The sequence below is a fragment of the Cavia porcellus genome, unplaced genomic scaffold (genome assembly GCF_034190915.1).
Source record: "Cavia porcellus strain 051 isolate PalLab524CR breed Dunkin Hartley unplaced genomic scaffold, mCavPor4.1 scaffold_29, whole genome shotgun sequence".
Taxonomy (NCBI): Eukaryota; Metazoa; Chordata; class Mammalia; order Rodentia; family Caviidae; genus Cavia; species Cavia porcellus.
In genome coordinates this window covers 21,245,305-21,262,497 of record NW_026947512.1, presented here as the reverse complement: position 1 = coordinate 21,262,497, position 17,193 = coordinate 21,245,305, and the positions used below count along the sequence as shown (strand labels likewise).

The window sequence follows — 17,193 nt, the reverse complement described above, 5'->3', positions numbered from 1 at the left end:
AGAGCTTGGGTCATATATCTGAGAACCTTCCTAGAATTTGGCAAGGGCTATTAAATAGATAAGAGGCTGTGGGCCAGCTCCTCACCCCTACACACTGGTGCTGACAGAAGACAGTGGTTGGAAGTCTCTGAAAGGGTCTGGGCCTACCAGTATGAATGGGTTCCCCTGGAAGAGATACTTGGTACCCAGATATTTAGAAAAGCCAACGTTAGTGCTGTGGCATCAGAAAAGAGCTCCCATGAAGCCAGAGCTAAATCTGCACGGTGAGCTGGTTCTCCAGGTTCACTTGCTCCGTTGTGTGTGTGTTTCATCTGTTCCCTTATTTTACCAGCCACCTGCAGCTTGCAGAGCCTGGGAAAGGGGTAGAAGAGAGCTCCCTGGGGCTGACTCCGATGTAAGCTTTAGCACACCCTTCCATCCCATCTCCATTACCTATGTGCTTCAGTGTGACCCTCACTGCCAAACTAGCCTTACCCACCACTGGTTTCTACAGGGCAAGGCCATTGAAATGAAAAGGCTGCGTGGGGGCTGGCGAGGGTGGGGCTGTGGGGCAGACTCAGTGACTCGATCACTCCTGGGTGAGAGCCGATTCTGGGAGGATCCTGACATGAATTTGGACTGCACAGTGGACTCATGGACCCCCTGGGGAAGCTCACACTAACAGTTGGATTTGTTGCCCTGCAGTGCAATGGGCTGAGAATCTCTAGGGGCAAGTAGGGGTCAGGGGTGGGTGAGAGGAGTCCCCCATGGACTCAAGCATGCAGGGTGCTGCTTAGGGTGCATATCACCAAGCACTGAGAGGCCCTGGGGGTTTTCAGGAATTTGCCACATTAAACCGGGAGCTGAGCATGTGTCGTGAACAGCTTCTAGAGCGGGAGGAAGAGATATCAGAGCTGAAAGCAGAACGGAACAACACAAGGGTAAGTGGGGCTGACCTGTGTGTGTGTGTGTGTGTGTGTGTGTGTGTGTGTGTGTGTGTGCATGTCCACCAAGAAGTAGGCAAAGCCAGGCTGGGCACAGCCTCAGACCTATCCTGACCGCTTCTGCCTCACATCCTGGGTTACAGTTACCATAGTGCTCAGCATTTCTCCTGTAGTTCTATGTCAGGTTTCTGGAGGAGAGGGCAGGGCAGCTGAGTTGGGTGGGTTTTGAATTTGGGGGCAGTGATTTACCACATGGAAGAATTTCAACATCATAACACTAGGATGGCTAGCTGTACTTATGTCTGCTGGGTGATCTGATGGCCCTGCTTGCGTGTGGCCCCAGAGGTGCATACTCATAGCTGTCCCTCCTGCTCTCCTCTGCTCTTTGCCAGCTGCTTCTGGAACATCTGGAGTGCCTAGTGTCCCGCCACGAGCGGTCCCTGCGGATGACTGTGGTGAAACGCCAGGCCCAGTCACCTTCGGGGGTCTCCAGTGAAGTGGAGGTGCTAAAGGCCCTCAAGTCCCTGTTTGAGCACCACAAGGCCCTGGATGAGAAGGTACCCACCTGGCTCTGCTCTCTTCTGAAGCCTTCTGTGTTCCTTTTCTGCATAAATTATTTAGGAAAATCTGTCTTCTAGCTTCAGGATTGGCTCCATCCTTCCATTGGCCTAATTCCATGTCCTCCTAGGTTTCCTTCTGGGAGTTTGCTTTTGGGAGGTCCTCATAGCTGACAGCCATAGACCAAGCCCAGGCTCCAGCCTGAGTCCACTTGGGCTCCTCTTCCTTCCAATATCTGTCCTTACCCTGGCCAGGTACGAGAGCGGCTCCGGGCAGCGCTGGAGCGAGTTACCACCTTGGAGGAGCAGCTGGCAGGAGCCCACCAGCAGGTGAGTTTGCTGTCTGCACTGTGATAGACCAAAGCTCCTGGAAGCCGGGAGGGTTTCTCCCATTGCGTTCCTCATCATGATGCTTCTCCGCATGGTGGCTGGACCCTAGGAACTGAGGCTGGGGCCAGACACCCTTTCTAGGAGTGGATCTGGATGCGTAGGAAGTTGTTTCTGACTTACTGCCAGGCGCTGTGCCCGACAGGTGTCTGCCCTGCAGCAGGGAGCAGGGGTTCGGGATGGAGTGGCAGAAGAGGAGGGGACTGTGGAGCTGGGACCAAAACGCCTATGGAAGGTTGGTAACCGGGTGCTGCATAGCAGAGACCTCTGCTCCCCACAACAGAATGGGAGACCCTGCCTGCTTGAGCTCAGTAGAGTTACTACTTAAATTAAATATGGGGCTTTCTGTGATATTCCCAGTTTTCTCCGTCTCCCCACTCCATCTGCAAAGAAATGTATAGATTTTGATCTTGTGCAAGGCACATGTGACATGCTTGCCCACTGAATTGTTAGGTGCCATCTTCCTTGAATGCCAGCTGCAGGCAAGATTCCTTCCCTCATGGAATCTTTGTTCCCCTAATTTGTCCTTTCTGGGTTACAGGAGGCTGAGTAAGATAGCAGGTATAGGTAGAAATGGTTGTTTTCCAAGAAATACTCGGGAGCAGGGGTATTGGTCCACTTGAGGAATAAGCTCCTGGGGCCTGGGGGAAGGAAAGTACCTGATGTGTGCTTCAATGTTGGGGCACAGCCATGTGAGGGTATGTGGTCCCTCACCTCCCCAGGATGGAGCAGAGGGTGGGATGCCCTGGGGCTCGTGATTGATTGATGGCTCCTGTCCCTGGAGGAGGATGTGGGCCGGATAGAGGAGCTACAAGAGCTCTTGGAGAAGCAGAACTTTGAGTTGAGCCAGGCCAGAGAACGACTGGTCACCCTGACAGCAGCTGTGACAGAGCTTGAAGAGGACCTGGGCACAGCCCGCCGGGACCTTATCAAGTCAGAGGAGCTGAGCAGCAAGCACCAGCGTGACCTCCGTGAGGTGAGCAAGGCCCTCCAACCCCTGCTGTCAGCTCCCTCATCTTGCTGGGTATAGGTACCTGACACTCAGGAGGGTGTGGCAGAGGTCCGAGCAAGATCAGGGAGTGTGAGATTGAAAACTCAGTGGGTCTAGTGTGGGGAGCAGTGATGGATGATTGGTTCATGGCCAGACACCAAGAAAGGGGTATAGGTCATGCCCTGTCCACATGTTGGAAGAGAAGTACAGAGAGGAGGAGGCAGGGAAAGGCTGGCCCCCTTTCCTGTCCTCCCTTCTGCTCCCACCCAGGCTCTGGCCCAGAAGGAGGACATGGAGGAGCGAATCACCACCCTAGAGAAGCGCTACCTGGCTGCTCAGCGTGAGGCCACATCCATCCATGACCTCAATGACAAACTGGAGAATGAGCTGGCCAACAAGGAGTCCCTACATCGCCAGGTAACTCCTCTAGACGGGGTGGGGATTGCACTTGACATCAGTGGTCCTGATGGTTTCGCCAGAACCACTTCTTGGTGGCTCAGGGGCCCCTGGCTCCTGCCCTTGGGAAAAGAGACATCGAAAGCCAAGCTTGTCCCTTGTTACTTCTGACCTGTTACCTGTTCTCTGCTGAGGCTGGGGCAGGGGTGGGGAGGCCTGGTGCCCTCTCTTCAGTTACTTCTCCACCCCTGCACTGTTAGTGTGAGGAGAAGGCCCGACACCTGCAGGAGCTGCTGGAGGTGGCGGAGCAGAAGCTGCAACAGACAATGCGCAAGGCAGAGACACTGCCGGAGGTGGAGGCTGAGCTGGCCCAGAGGATTGCAGCCCTCACCAAGGCAAGTGGACCGTGGCCTGGGATTGCCACTGTGCCCTGTGTCCCGAGCTCTTATGGAGCCAGGCAGGACACAGGAAGTTGGCCTTGGCATTCTCTGGGGTCTGTCTCTCTGGCACATTGGAGGCACACTGGGCCTTGAGCCCGAGAACTCTCACTGCGTGATGCTCAGAAACACTACCTTACGTCTGTCATGGACGAGCAATCCCTGCTCTCTTTATCCCACAGGGATGTGCCAATCCCACTGGAAGGAGGGGTAGGAATACTGTAAGGAGAAGAGACTGCACTGATGCACAGTATTTACATTATCATTCACACTGGTATACTTGAGACTTCTTTTCCATTGGGGCTAAAGTGGAAAGATTAGGATTCTTATTTCTGGCAAGATGAAATGGGAAGAAATATATGATTAATATGATCAAAGTCTGTATATCTCAGGAGGGGTGAGAATTTAGGTTGTGCACCTCTTTCTTTAGGAATCAAAGGATTCTAGATCTAGGGACCACCCCTAGCTGCTAAAGCCTACAGCTTTTGGATGAATAAAAAGGAATATCATTTTACCTAATGGAGAGCTAACTTTATGGGGCAATAATTCCTAAGAGGGTGCAGGCCGAAAACAAATAGGTGCTGAAGGGGTTAGGTAACTGCATGGACTTAGATATGCTGAGGGTTAATCAAAAGACTTTAGATCTTTTCAGCTAGATGGAGGCTTTGTCGGGTGGGTTGTAATGCAATGAAGATGATCATAACTACAACCAAACCCAGGGACAGAGGGAAACCAGTGCTAAGTAAGCACCTGGCCCCAGAGCCTCTGAAGAAGAGAGGCCAGTGTACCAGTGTGGCACCTTGTGTACTCCGAGGAGGGAACCTGTATCCTGATTATGCCTCAGTAGATCCTGGACTAAGTCTGCTTCTGCTACTGGCTCTGTAAGCTGGAAAAAGTCACCCTCTAACTGGATCTCCATGTCCTTATCTCTATGATGGTGGAGTTGGCCCTGGTGGTCTCTAAAGTCTATTTTTCCAGACCTAGGAGTGAAGGGTAGGGTTTAAATTACAGCAGAGGATGTTATGTGTGGGCTGCGAAGCAGAAACTGACAAAAAAGGGGTGGGCAGAAATGATTAATGTGTTCAAATGAGTCATAGCAGGAGAATTTTAAGGACGGATTTCCTGGCTGCAAGATGTAGTTATGGGATATTCTAGAATATCTTGTCAGCAAAAACAATAGGGTCTCCATCTCTGGAGATCTATGAACAGAAAGAGAAACTGCTCAAATTAGTACAAAGAGACCGTTCATACTAGTACAAAGGTAATAACTATGGCAAAGCTAGCATTGTTGAGTGCCTATTGTGTTCTAACGGTTTTCAGGAACTGATTCTTTCCTTCAGTTTCTGAAATGGTCCAGTGGGTACAGGTTCTGTTATTGTCCATTCTACGATTGAGAAAACTAAGGTACATACAGAAGTTCAGAGACTTGGCCAGAGTCTCATAGCTGGTAAGAGAGGGAACTAGGATTTGAACCCAGGCCTTCTGGCTTGAGTCCATGCTCTTGTGTGTAGTTCCATCTATCTGGAGGCACAGAGGTGATATATGATAGCTTCTTCTTTCAAGTGGAGCGTTTTCTGGAAATGTGGAGAAGATGGACAGCCTTTCTTGTTGCCAGCTCTGAGGAGGTAGGAAGTGGAGGACCAGCAAGAGTCAGGTGCTTGGGACCAAAGGCAGTGGGGAATTGAAGTTCCACACCAAGATGGTAGAAAGAAGAGGGCTGGGGTTTCTTGGCACCTGAGCCTGGATTTCCAAGACTCCCAGGCCCAGGCCCAGTGGGGTGTGGGGCGAGGCAGGAGGGACAGAGATCTCTAGGATACACTGAGCCATCTCTGCCCCTAGGCTGAAGAACGGCACGGAAACATAGAGGAACATCTGCGGCAGCTGGAAGGGCAGCTGGAGGAGAAGAACCAGGAGCTGGCAAGGGTGAGGGCAGCAGGATAGGCTCTCCAGGCAGCTTGGGGGGAAGCTCCCAGGATGGTGTGTTGGGGAGGGGGTAGGGTGAGTAGAGGAAGGGCCTGCCTCGGAGAGAGCCTCATAAGGGCAGAGGCTTGCGGGAGGGCGGCAACAAAGCTCTGAGGGGGTATGGTGTAAGGCAGGCCGGCTGTGCAGGTGCGCCAGCGGGAGAAGATGAACGAGGACCACAACAAGAGGCTGTCAGACACTGTGGACCGGCTGCTTAGCGAGTCAAACGAACGCCTGCAGCTGCACCTCAAAGAGCGCATGGCAGCCCTGGAGGAGAAGGTTCAGTGGGCGGGGCCGTGGGCGGGGCGGGGCCAGATTGGCGGCTTTGGGATGTGATAGGTCAGTTAGGGGCAGGGAGGTGGGGCCTGTGTAGGGCGGTACAGGCCTGAAGATGGGGAAAGGGAGATAAGGAAGGAGAAGAGTCTCCCGGTGGGAGCCCTCTGGGGCAGGCTGGGAAAGCAGGCTTGGGGTGCAAAAGGGAGTGCTCCCAGTTGGGAGAGAAAAGCACAGACTAAATAAGTGTAGGGGAGTTGGCGGATAGGGCATCTTTGGCTGACAGCTGATCTCTCCTAGAACACGCTGATCCAGGAGTTGGAGAGCTCTCAGCGCCAGATCGAAGAGCAGCATCACCACAAGGTACCCATTGGTAGCCCCCCGACATCCAACCTGGAGAGCCCCTGGTAAAAGACACCCCCCCCCCATGCACCTGCTCTGATACCCAGCACTGTGCTCCCGTGTCAGGCCCATGCACATAAGTTACGTATCATGCTTCACTACAGCTCAACACAGTAGACACTATATCATTCCCCAGAGTAAAAAATACACTGAATCCGTAAGCACAGGGCCTAGGGAAGAACTCAGCCCAAGGATTTGTAGTGCTCTCAAACCCTGGTGAGGCGAGATTCAGCACTTCTGGGAGGATTTGCCACCACCCTGCCTCAGGATATGTGGGAGAATTCTGGGTCTCTGCTGCCTGACCTCATTTGCCAGGCTTCTATGAGGCTATGAGGGTCAGTAGCCCTTTCTAGCACAGGCCTAGCCCAGACAGAACTTGCCTGGCTCAGCCCCATTTGGATGTTTTTCCCACTTCTCTGTTGGCATCTCTTCTTATTAGTACTCTGTGTAGCATGGTCGGGGCCTCTGACTTTGGCCTTTGCAGTGAATTCTTCTGCTCCCCAACTCTGTTATCCTTTTGATCCCTCTCTGATTCCCACCTTCCCTTCTGTGCCCCTCCCTGATCCCACCCCTTCGTCTGCCTGTCACAGGGCCGCCTGTCTGAAGAGATTGAGAAGCTATGTCAAGAGGTGGACCAGCTGAAGGGTCGAGGGGGGCAGTTTGTGGATGGTATCCACTCCAGGTACTGGACCTTGAGAGGTGGTTGTGAGGGGCAGGGTCCTGCACAGACCCTGAGGAAGGAGATTTTCTCCCACCAAATCGCACTCAGGCCCTCTGGGTTCTCTTCCTATTCAGGGTGGGACACTGGAGCTGAGAGAGTTGGTCAGGTGGGCAGTTAGGAAGGGAACATCTGTCCTCTGAGGATACAGAGAGGCAAGAAATCAGAGACTGCTCTTCTTTATTGCTATGCTTCTTGTGTCCTTAACAGTAGGCATGCTCTTGAGAGGAGATTTGCCAATTTATATGCCCTCCCATGCACCACAAAGCCCACTGGTGGAGAGTACCACTTACTGTAGTTTTTCAGAGACACCATCTTTAGGATGCTTTTTTTTTGGGTCTTTTTATCGGTACCGGGGATCGAACTCACGACTGCCTGCTTGCAAGGCAGGCTAGGATGCTTTTTGAGAGTCAAGGATCACCTGAGTTTGAATAGGAAGAAGTGGGCAGAAAGCAATTGGAGAGACTGAAGCAAGGCAGGAAAATTTTCTGTCCTCTTGGAAGTTTCGATGCTGCTTGTATGTCTGACATCCCTTTACCTGGAAACAGTGTAAGAAACGGATAATGGAATTTTTGTGCCTTAGAGAAGCTCTGGATTTTTCTCCACTTTTTGGAAAGCAGCTGGCATTGAACTCAGACCTCGAGCCTGCGCTCAGTTCTTTACTCAAAGAGACTAAGTGAAGATTGAGGAGACTGAAGTGGTTAATGCCACCCAAGGTCAGGGATCCTGGCTATTTTCTCTTAAAACCACAGTCTGTTAGATTAGAACTTCGGGAGTTCTCTTCAGTCAGTGCTCTTGTTATATTAGGGAAATGGGGATCAGTTACTGTGAGAAAGGTGAAAGGACATAGGTATGTGGGGAGGGGCAGGATAGGTATGTGTGGAAAATTTGGGAAAAAAAAGAACTTGAGAGGAGAAACTTGTGGGATGTAGGGTAGCAGAAACTCAAGTGCCATCTTCAAATTCAACAAGAGTTACTGTAGTGGTATAGGAGTATAAAAAAAAGGCAAGGAACAGAGACATAGAATGGTAGCTGGGATGCTACTTTTTTCTTCCTGTAGGTGACCAGAAGGGCTACCATTCATTTAATACCTGTCCCAGAATATCCCAAGTCATCTGCCACTGTATGCTTTCTTTATTTGTTGGGAATTCTTAGCTTTGGCTGTACAATCACTGGACCCATAACTGAATTGGGACTGAGTTGTAATGGAAAAGAGGGACCTCACTTAGCTCCTAGCTGAGAAAGTGCAGAGAAGAAATATCACAGGGGAGGCTTTTAGACTCTCCAGAGACTGTTCCTGGCACCCTAAAATCTAGCCTGTGCCTCTGATACAAGATTGAGGCCTCTCAAAGCTTCCTGAGGATAAGGTAGGGATATACTGGGTGGAATTTTAGCCAGATTAGGAACTCAGTCTGGATTATCAGAAGACCTGAGAAAAGACTTTGGGGGAGAAGACCGAGAGATAAAGACCTGGAAAGTGGAAAGACCTTCAGAGATCACTGCTGGAACTTCTCCAGTGCCTGGAGCCCACCTACAGTTCTTGGCAGAAGGCCAGAGAACCTCCACTTGAACACCTGACTGAGAGCTCAACTTTCTAAAAGCATAACAACCATGAGAAGATCCTTTTTATGCTAAATGAAAAGCTGCTCCCTAAGGCTTTCTCCCCTAGATGATTCTGACCCGGAGCAGAATAAGTCTAAATCTTGTACTTACATGGCAGCCCTACAAACACATATGATAGCTGCATACATATCTGATTAAGACTTCTCTGAGCTGAAGATCCCTTACTCTTGGGGTCTGGGGGTGCTGGCTGGGTCTCTTGGTCTTCAGAGCCGTCTTTTCTGTCCCCCCTGCCACCCTCTCAAGGTCGCACATGGGCAGTGCAGCAGACATAAGGTTCTCCTTGAGCACCACCATCCGCGGACCCCCAAGTGTGCATCGCCGCTATTCCACCCGAAGGGAAGAATCAGCCAAGGTAAGGGGGAGACGAGTGTGCGGGGGTCTCCCCAGGGAGTTTGAGGTCAGTTCATCCCCGTGCCTGGCTCCAGTTACACAGACGACTGGCATGTGGTGCAAATCCTCCCCTGCCCTCCCCCGTGTCCATAACAGCTGCAGCCCTGGGTTTGGGGCGATTGTCAGCTGCAACAGCTGTGCCCCCCTTTGCCTTGGCCTCCTGGTGGGCAGGACGTAGGGGCTAGAAGGCAGCCAGCCAGGCCCTAAGGCCCCACTGAAGCGTGTGTGCGTGTGCCTGGGTGTGCAGGCATGTGTTTCTTGTGGTCATGGAGGGGCTGTGGGGGTAAGAAGCAATTGGCAAGCTTCCTGAAACAGTAGTTGTGATTTATAGGGAGAAGGGAAGGGTGGCAGGTTACCTGGCTCTTGGAATGGCACCTGGAGTTTTCTGAGGGGCAGCTCTGGCCTCACCCCGTCTGATTTGGCCAAAAGAGATTGGGAGAATAACCGAAGATAAATTGTGGAAAACGGCTGACTTCCATCTCCTGGAGAAATATTTCCTGCCTGGCCAGCTAATTGTTAGTCCCATCTACATCCAGTTCCTCTGTGTGCTCTGGGGGCACCAGGATATATAGATAGCAACGATGGAAGGAACTCCTACTCTGCTGGGGAAACTTTTCCACCCTTAGGGAGCCCCAGTCTGATCACAATCTTTTTGTCCCTCCCTCAGTCTTCTATATTCTGTTACAAAGACACAGCTGCTAACCAGTAGTTCACAGAAGGTGACACGTGCTAGAGCAGAACCCTCAGGGAAAATTGGGGACTTGGATCATAGAAGCTCTATGTTAGCAGCCCTCTTAGACCTGGCTAGTTCCTTCCCTTCCCCTACTTTTCTGGTTTTCCCAGCTCCATTCTGGCCTTCTCTTCTTTGGGACCTTTCTCTGCTGAAGAGGTTTATAGTATGATTTTGGAAAAGCCACTGCCTCTTAGAGTTGATCCTGTAGTGTGCTCAAACTCTGGGAGACACAGACACTTGTGCCTCCTTGGCCTTGCCTTGTCCCCAGATCTAGACATCTTTTGTGGGTTTGTGCAAACAGAAAGCAATCACTTTTACATAGTGTCTGTTTCGTTCCAAGTCCCTGTGCTAAGAGGAGCACCTGCAGTTCTTCACTTAAGCTTTACAATTACCTACAGGGTAGGTGTTATTGCTATCCTGTTTTACAAATGAAGAAACTGAGACACAGAGCAGTTAAGGAACTTTCCCATGGTTGTACAGCTAGTATTGGTGGAGCTGAGATCCAAACCAAGATCGTGTTTCTAGAATCTGTTCTTAACCATTGTATCAGCCAATTCCTTGAGTGAGGTGGAACAGCGGTTCTCAGACTTTACTGTACAAATAAATCACCTGGGAATCAGATCTTGAATCAGTGGGTCTGCCTGGCTAACAAGCTCCTAGGAGATGTTCTGCTACTGAACAGGGTGGGGAGCTCTTGCTCCTCAGCTGTCTTGGAGTCTGATCGATACTCCTCTACTCTCCTCCTCTGCTAAGGACTGGGAGCTGTCTCCACTGCCTGGTATGCTGGCTCCCAAGGCCACTGCTGCCTTTGACAGCGACCCTGAGATCTCTGACATGGAAGAGGATGAGCCGGGGGCTCTTGTGGGCTCTGTCGATGTTGTCTCTCCCAGTGGCCACTCAGATGCCCAGACTTTGGCCGTGATGCTGCAGGAACAACTGGATGCCATCAATGAAGAGATCAGGTTGGGGCAGGACAGAGACTGAGGGGTGCCTGGAAGGATGGGTCTCCTTGGCATTTGGTCACTATAGGAAAAATTCTACTGCTGCTTTATTTGCTTCTTATAGCCGCACCTCAGAGGGTTGTAGTCTAAAGACCTCCTATGGAGCATCAGGCAAGATCTGGCCCAGTGCTGATCCAAGAGAAGCAGGACCTTAGTGTGACTGTCAAGCCTCATCTCCCTCTCTGGGCTGGTGGGGTGGCCAGGCTTGGGAGAATGAGCTTGCTCCTGGTGCTCATCCTGACCACTAAGAATGCAGTTCCGATACCACTGCTGGCTCAGGGTGAAAGGTTCATGTGACTGTCAGTCTCACCCCTCTCCCGGGGGTAGACAGGATGACCTCTGTGTTATAGACAAGGAAACAGATATTCAGGCAGGTTAAGTGGCCTGCCTAAAGCCACACAGGAAGTGGCAGAGCTTGGATATAAACTTGTGGTAACTGAGCCTGCTGTGCCATGGCTTCCATTCCCAATGAGGCATCAAACAGAAATTGGCAGCAGGGAAAATGATCAAAATCTTCACCTTATCCTTCCTGTTTAGTGAGCTTATTAATGTCAATGACAAACAGTGAGGGAAAATCTGAGCCAAGGTATATAGTTTTACAAGCTGTCGAGGTTCAGCAGTTCCCATCCAGTGGGATTTTACAAGCCAGTTACAAATAAGGGTACACGTGCACACACATGAACAGCAATATAGGACTTCCAACTCTTCACTCTGCAAAATAAAACATTAAAGTAACTGCTGTTTACCATCACAGCCATCCTGCAAAAAAGAAAAAAAAAAGGACTTTTTTACATCCCTAGTGTGGGAAAGATATCCTTTCAGAATATAAACACGTCCTTCTCCTTATAGGACATTCAGCATCTTTCAACAGTGTGTGTGTAGTGTGCTTGTGCAGATGTGAGTCTTGTACACATTCCCTGCCAAGTGCCACAAACACACACACACACACACACACACACACACACACACACACACGCACGCAGAGCTATTGCTAAGTTTCTCATTTTTCTATGAAACAGGGAGAATCCCATTGGAGATTGCATTTGGAAACCAATCTCTAAAACCGGACCAGACGTTGCTTATATTTGGAAACTGAGGCACAGAAAGCAAAGTTCCTGATGCAAGCTCACCCTGGTAGTTATGTAGTTCAAGAATTCTAACTTCCATGGTGGTTTGTGTTTCACTGACCATATTGCCTCCTCCTTGCAATGACTTGTGAAACTAGGAAAGCGGGCCAGCGAAGAAGAGAGAGAGTGAGAGGCAGGGATGCTGCTAAGCTCCAGACATTCTGTGTTCTGAAGGTGCCACAGACTATAGGGTGCCCTTAGGCCTTGCTTTGTGTGTGGCCCTAGGGTAGTGAGAGCCAGTCCTTGCTGGGCTAATGGCCAGGTCTGGTACTGCCTGCCTCCTAGGATGATCCAGGAAGAAAAGGAGTCCACAGAGCTCCGCGCAGAAGAGATTGAGACGCGTGTAACCAGCGGCAGCATGGAAGCCCTTAACTTGACACAGCTGCGGAAGCGTGGTTCCATCCCCACCTCACTGACTGCCCTGTCCCTGGCCAGTGCATCTCCTCCACTCAGTGGCCGCTCCACACCGAAGCTCACCTCCCGCAGTGCTGCCCAGGACCTGGACCGAATGGGGATCATGACCTTGGTGAGAGCTTTTGGGCAGCTGATAAGCAGAGCTTTCCCTCAGTTGGGCCCGCCACCTTCTTCCCACAAATGAGGCCACCAACGTGTGCCGAGTAGGAAAGGGCTTTCTTAATGCCTAAGAACCTCACTACCCACACTGCTCCTCTTTTTGAGAGGTAGCCTTTACTTAATTTTTCAGGCCAATATTTTTCTGCGGTGACATTCCCTCCAGGCCTATGAGACACTGATAGTCTGTTCTCATCCTGAGATCACTAGGCTCCTCCCAGGGTGGGTGTGGATTAGGGCTTGCCCCTCCTCACCTTTTTCTTTCTCTTCCAGCCCAGTGACTTAAGAAAGCATAGGCGGAAGCTGCTGGTGAGTGTTTCCTGGCGGCCCAGGTACTCATGGGTGATTGTTCCCAGACCCTTCCCTTACAGAGTCTCCCCCACGGCTCTTGGGTCTGAGTCTGAACTTGAGAGGCCACAGGACCTCCTGATAGTTGATCAATTTTCTTGTTCCTCTGCCTCATCTGGGCTGGGTAGGCAAGCCCCAGATCTCACCCTCTACCTCCTGACGGCTCCACTGTCTGTTCAGTCGCCAGTGTCTCGGGAAGAGAACCGAGAGGATAAAGCCACCATAAAATGTGAGACTTCTCCTCCTTCCTCACCCAGGACGCTGCGGCTAGAGAAGCTTGGCCACCCAGCCCTGAGCCAGGAGGAAGGCAAGAGGTAAGTGGAGCAGTCCCACCTCCCATCTCTCTGTCCCCAAGGCCGTAGCATTGTGCCCTCTGCGTCTCACCTGTCTCAGGTGCTAGAGCATCTCTCTTCTCTCTGAAACACCCTTAAGGAAGGATGATCCTATGGTCACCTGCTCTGATCATATCCCCTTGCCCTTCCCCTAACCTCAGCATTGATGCTTACGTTCTTTCAAGCTTTAACTTCCATCTCTCTGGCTGTAATTTAAGTATGTTTCTTCTTATTCTGCCCCCTCCTGGCTGTCATCCTCTAGTGCCTTGGAAGATCAAGGCAGCAACCCCAGCAGCAGCAACAGCAGCCAGGACTCGTTGCACAAGGGCGCCAAGCGCAAGGGCATCAAGTCATCCATTGGCCGGCTGTTTGGGAAGAAGGAGAAGGGCAGGCTGATCCAGCTGAGTCGGGATGGAGCCACAGGCCATGGTCTCTGCCCCTTTCATAGCACAGGGCTGGGTGTGTGCTGGGGAGTCAGAAGCAGAAGGGTGTCCTGGGCCTGCCTTCCTGGGGCTGGTAGATGAAGAAGCTGTAGGCAGGCAGGTTCCAGCTCTAGAGCAATGTCAGTCTTCTGTTAGTTATTTCCCCATGGGAAAGATGGCCTCGGGAGGGGGCAAGCAGCTGCACCTCCAGTGTGAGGTTGTGTCTGGATGGCCATTTCCTTGGCTTGTTGTAGCAGAGATTTCTGGATGGAGAGAAAGGTCCAACCGCTCTGATTTCCTCCACTTGAAAAGTTCTGTGATGTACTGTGCAAGACCTGCAGGAGAAATTTCTTAGTTTTTCCTTTGAATGAGTCAGTTATTGATTAGAACTTACTTCTGGCACTCAGAGTATAAAAACACCCACGAATGGCTTTGCAGACATTTGGTTCAAGAGAATGTTTGGGCAGGGCAGCGCTGTGATCACCACTGTGGTGAAAGCTCTAGGCCGTGTTTGGTGTGTGGGAGGTACACAATGGGTGTTCACTTTCTTCCTTCCTCTCTCCCAGTTCTCTTTCCTTTCTTCTTTTCCCTCCCTCCTTTTCTTTTCATTGCCTCTTCAGTCTTTTGTTCAAACACACTTAATGAGTGCTTCCTGTGTGGTGTAGTACAAGGTGTTGGAGAGACAGCTCATTCCTCACAGATCTTAGTATCTAATGAAAAGAAAAAAATAAAGACATGCTTCCAGAACAGTACAGTGGAGATGAGCCCAAGCTGCTTCAGGAGCTCAGACCTGGCTGTGGGGTGTTGGGTATGGCAGGAAGGGCTTCCCCTGCTGGTACCCTGAGCTGGGGTGCTATTGGAAGGGTTCTGTATGAGCAGGAGGGATGCACTCAGAGGAGGGGAAAGATTGTGTGGGTTACAGGGCTTTGTGTGCTGTCCTCTGTGTTCAAAATGAAGTAGGAGGATAGGAAGAGAAGGGAGAAGGATGTCAGCTTCTGAGTCTGAGGGATAGACTCAGAAGTTCAGAGGCAATGGGAACAATGAAGAATTTCTTCCTGGAGAGGAACTCCATCAGCTAGAAGAAAGAAAATCTTTGACCCTAGATGCATTAGACTTCCCTGCATCTCAGAAATAAGCGAATTGGAACAGAGCTAGTTGAGCAAGGGGTAGAGAGTGAGGAAGAAGGGGAAGAAGAGGAAGATAAATGAGGGGGGCAGGAGGAGGAGGGAAGGAGGGTACCCTTGTTCAGGGTGTGGGAATCTCATCCCAGGAATGAGGTAGAGCTCTGCCCTCCTCCCCATCCTCAGGGGCAGAGGGATGGGAAGGCAGCAAAGTTCAATCAGTGGCAGAGGTGTGCTGTGAAAATCCTCATGATTTCTTGTGCCCCATACTGTGTTGGCACTGAAACCCATGACAGCAGTCAAACTGGTTCCTGGACCTCCCATACCTGCTGCCCATGTGTGCTCTGAGAAGTGGCCAGGATATCAGTGAATCCTAAGATGCTGCCCTTTGCCACAAATTCTGTAGGATTCCAGCATGAATTCAGGAGACCCTCAGTAGAAGACAGCAGAATGTGTTCCTCTTTGCAATCTGTGCGAGTGGGCGCACCCAAAGAAAGAGGCTGGGAGATACATCTCTCTGTGCCGATATCCCCATCCCGAACCAAGTTGGGATAATCCTCTCGGAGCCTTGTAAGCCCCTTGTGTCTACTCTCTGGGTTTGCTTTGTCCCTTGGCTTGGAGTAGGGACAGGTTTTCTGAGGATTTTAGGGTGGGGCATCTGGCTGGAAATACCCCCAGGACTGAGGCTTCCAGGTGGGATACTGTCAAGATGATCCACTCAGTGCCACTCTGGATGCAGGACCTTGGGAGGAGGCTCTAGGAATCACATGAGGTCCTATCAGACCCTCCACTGAAGAGTCTCTTGCTGCTTCTGCTCCTCTTCACTGGCCCAGGCCAAGGGAAGAGAAACAGGGGGCCTGCTGACCCAGGCATCTCTTCCCTTTCAGTTCTGCTCACAGACTCCGAGCTCAGTCTGCAGGAGCCTATGGTGCCTGCTAAGTTGGGGACCCAAGCAGAGAAGGACCGGCGGCTGAAGAAGAAGTAAGAGCCGCCAGGGTGGGGCCCAGGCCTCAGCCCACTTTCCTTCTTCTCAGCTGCCATGGGACTGAGCTCAGGAAGCCAGAGCCCAGCAAGGCCCTTCCTGAGCTCAGCTGGTCCATGTGGGCACAGCAGGGTATGTCCTGAGTTAGGAGGAGGTGCTTAGGGTGACCCTACGGAAGGAAGGGAGAAGGAAGCAGGGGATTGTGAGAAAGTGTCTCAGGGCCCATGGGGAAGGGCATACTGAAATGTCTAAATCAGTACAAATAGGTTGTACATCCACAGTAAGAGTCCCTCATTCTCTGGCATGGAAGGGTGTCTTGCCCACATGGCTTCAGCATAGAGCAGTGGAGTGAGTCCATGGGTGGGGAGCTGGGGAAGTGTAAGTCCTCACTCTTGGTCCAGCCCAGTGGTCCCCAGGAGCCAGGCTGGTTGACAGAAGGAAAGACTAGTGAGTCTCCTCTTCTTCTTTTTACAAGACACCAGCTGCTTGAAGATGCCCGAAGAAAAGGAATGCCCTTTGCCCAGTGGGATGGTCCCACAGTGGTCTCCTGGCTGGAGGTGAGCCTGGGCAAGGCAGTCCACTCTGGGGTGTGGAGGGAAGATTGTGTGGTTTGGACAAAGGTGCCTGGTCAGTGAGTGGTGCCCCTACTGCTTCCCAAGCATGTTCCTCCTCTGCCAAGTGCACATGTGGCACCCCAAGTATTTGTCTGTCCTCAGTACCAACCTCAGAGGACATAATCGACTCTGCTTACTTATGTCTCATAGGCAGCTAAGTTCGGGTAAGGGGTGCTAGTTCATAGGCAATTGGTTCTTAGAGGTTTCCCCTAGGAGGTGATCAGCTTTGTGATTATGAGAAAATTCCTTTACCTTCCCAGGCTTCTGATTGTTAATCTGTAAAATGGTTTGTTGGTAGTCTTCTCTGGATTCCTAAGGTCCTAGCAGTGCTGTGTTTGCTAGACTGAGACTACAGATGGGGCCTGGCTTTGGCCCCTAGCTTGCTATGCCCAAGCTCTTGGCAGTGGGACCAGATCTTGGGGGAAGGGGGTTGACTTATCCCTGCACCTCATGTCTGCAGCTCTGGGTGGGGATGCCTGCTTGGTATGTGGCAGCCTGCCGGGCCAACGTCAAGAGTGGTGCCATCATGTCCGCCCTGTCAGACACAGAAATCCAGCGGGAAATTGGCATCAGCAATGCCCTGCACCGGCTCAAGTTGCGGCTGGCCATCCAGGAGATGGTATCACTCACCAGTCCCTCTGCCCCTCCCACCTCGAGAACGGTGAGTGGCCTCCCTCCCAAGAACATTTACAGAGACCCTGGAGTAGTGTTTGCAAAGCCTCCCACTGGTCTTTGGGAATAGTGGCCTTGGGCTCTGCCCTTTGCCATCCTCATGAAAGGCTTTCCCAGTCCTTAGGAGGGGATCCACGGGCTGGCTTGCTGCCTCCTACAGACCATCCGTAACCTCCGTTTCCCCAGCGTTGTCTGACTGCAATTCCAGATCT

At 51.5% G+C, this 17,193-nt stretch overlaps 1 protein-coding gene across 6 annotated transcripts in view; it reads left to right on the top strand.

Annotated features, from left to right (window-relative positions):
• Ppfia4 (PTPRF interacting protein alpha 4) overlaps window positions 1–17,193 on the top strand; it is a 47,874-nt gene that overhangs the window by 14,839 nt on the left and 15,842 nt on the right. For 5 of the 6 annotated variants that reach the window (XR_001202370.3, XR_001202369.3, XR_216386.4 and 2 more), the window contains exons 3-22: window positions 819–920; window positions 1,316–1,480; window positions 1,736–1,810; window positions 2,013–2,102; window positions 2,652–2,843; window positions 3,129–3,275; window positions 3,515–3,649; window positions 5,531–5,614; window positions 5,801–5,932; window positions 6,227–6,289; window positions 6,919–7,010; window positions 8,913–9,021; window positions 10,546–10,754; window positions 12,206–12,446; window positions 12,764–12,799; window positions 13,019–13,152; window positions 13,433–13,599; window positions 15,601–15,694; window positions 16,171–16,252; window positions 16,770–16,970. Coding sequence is in view for 2 of the 6 variants with exons in the window: in XM_023567146.2 (XP_023422914.2) it covers window positions 819–920; window positions 1,316–1,480; window positions 1,736–1,810; window positions 2,013–2,102; window positions 2,652–2,843; window positions 3,129–3,275; window positions 3,515–3,649; window positions 5,531–5,614; window positions 5,801–5,932; window positions 6,227–6,289; window positions 6,919–7,010; window positions 8,913–9,021; window positions 10,546–10,754; window positions 12,206–12,446; window positions 12,764–12,799; window positions 13,019–13,152; window positions 13,433–13,599; window positions 15,601–15,694; window positions 16,171–16,252; window positions 16,770–16,970 (2,550 nt within the window). In the remaining 4 variants the exon portion in view is untranslated. The remainder of the gene's footprint in view (window positions 1–818; window positions 921–1,315; window positions 1,481–1,735; window positions 1,811–2,012; window positions 2,103–2,651; window positions 2,844–3,128; window positions 3,276–3,514; window positions 3,650–5,530; window positions 5,615–5,800; window positions 5,933–6,226; window positions 6,290–6,918; window positions 7,011–8,912; window positions 9,022–10,545; window positions 10,755–12,205; window positions 12,447–12,763; window positions 12,800–13,018; window positions 13,153–13,432; window positions 13,600–15,600; window positions 15,695–16,170; window positions 16,253–16,769; window positions 16,971–17,193) is intronic. The other variant, XR_002792454.2, reaches the window with a different exon arrangement.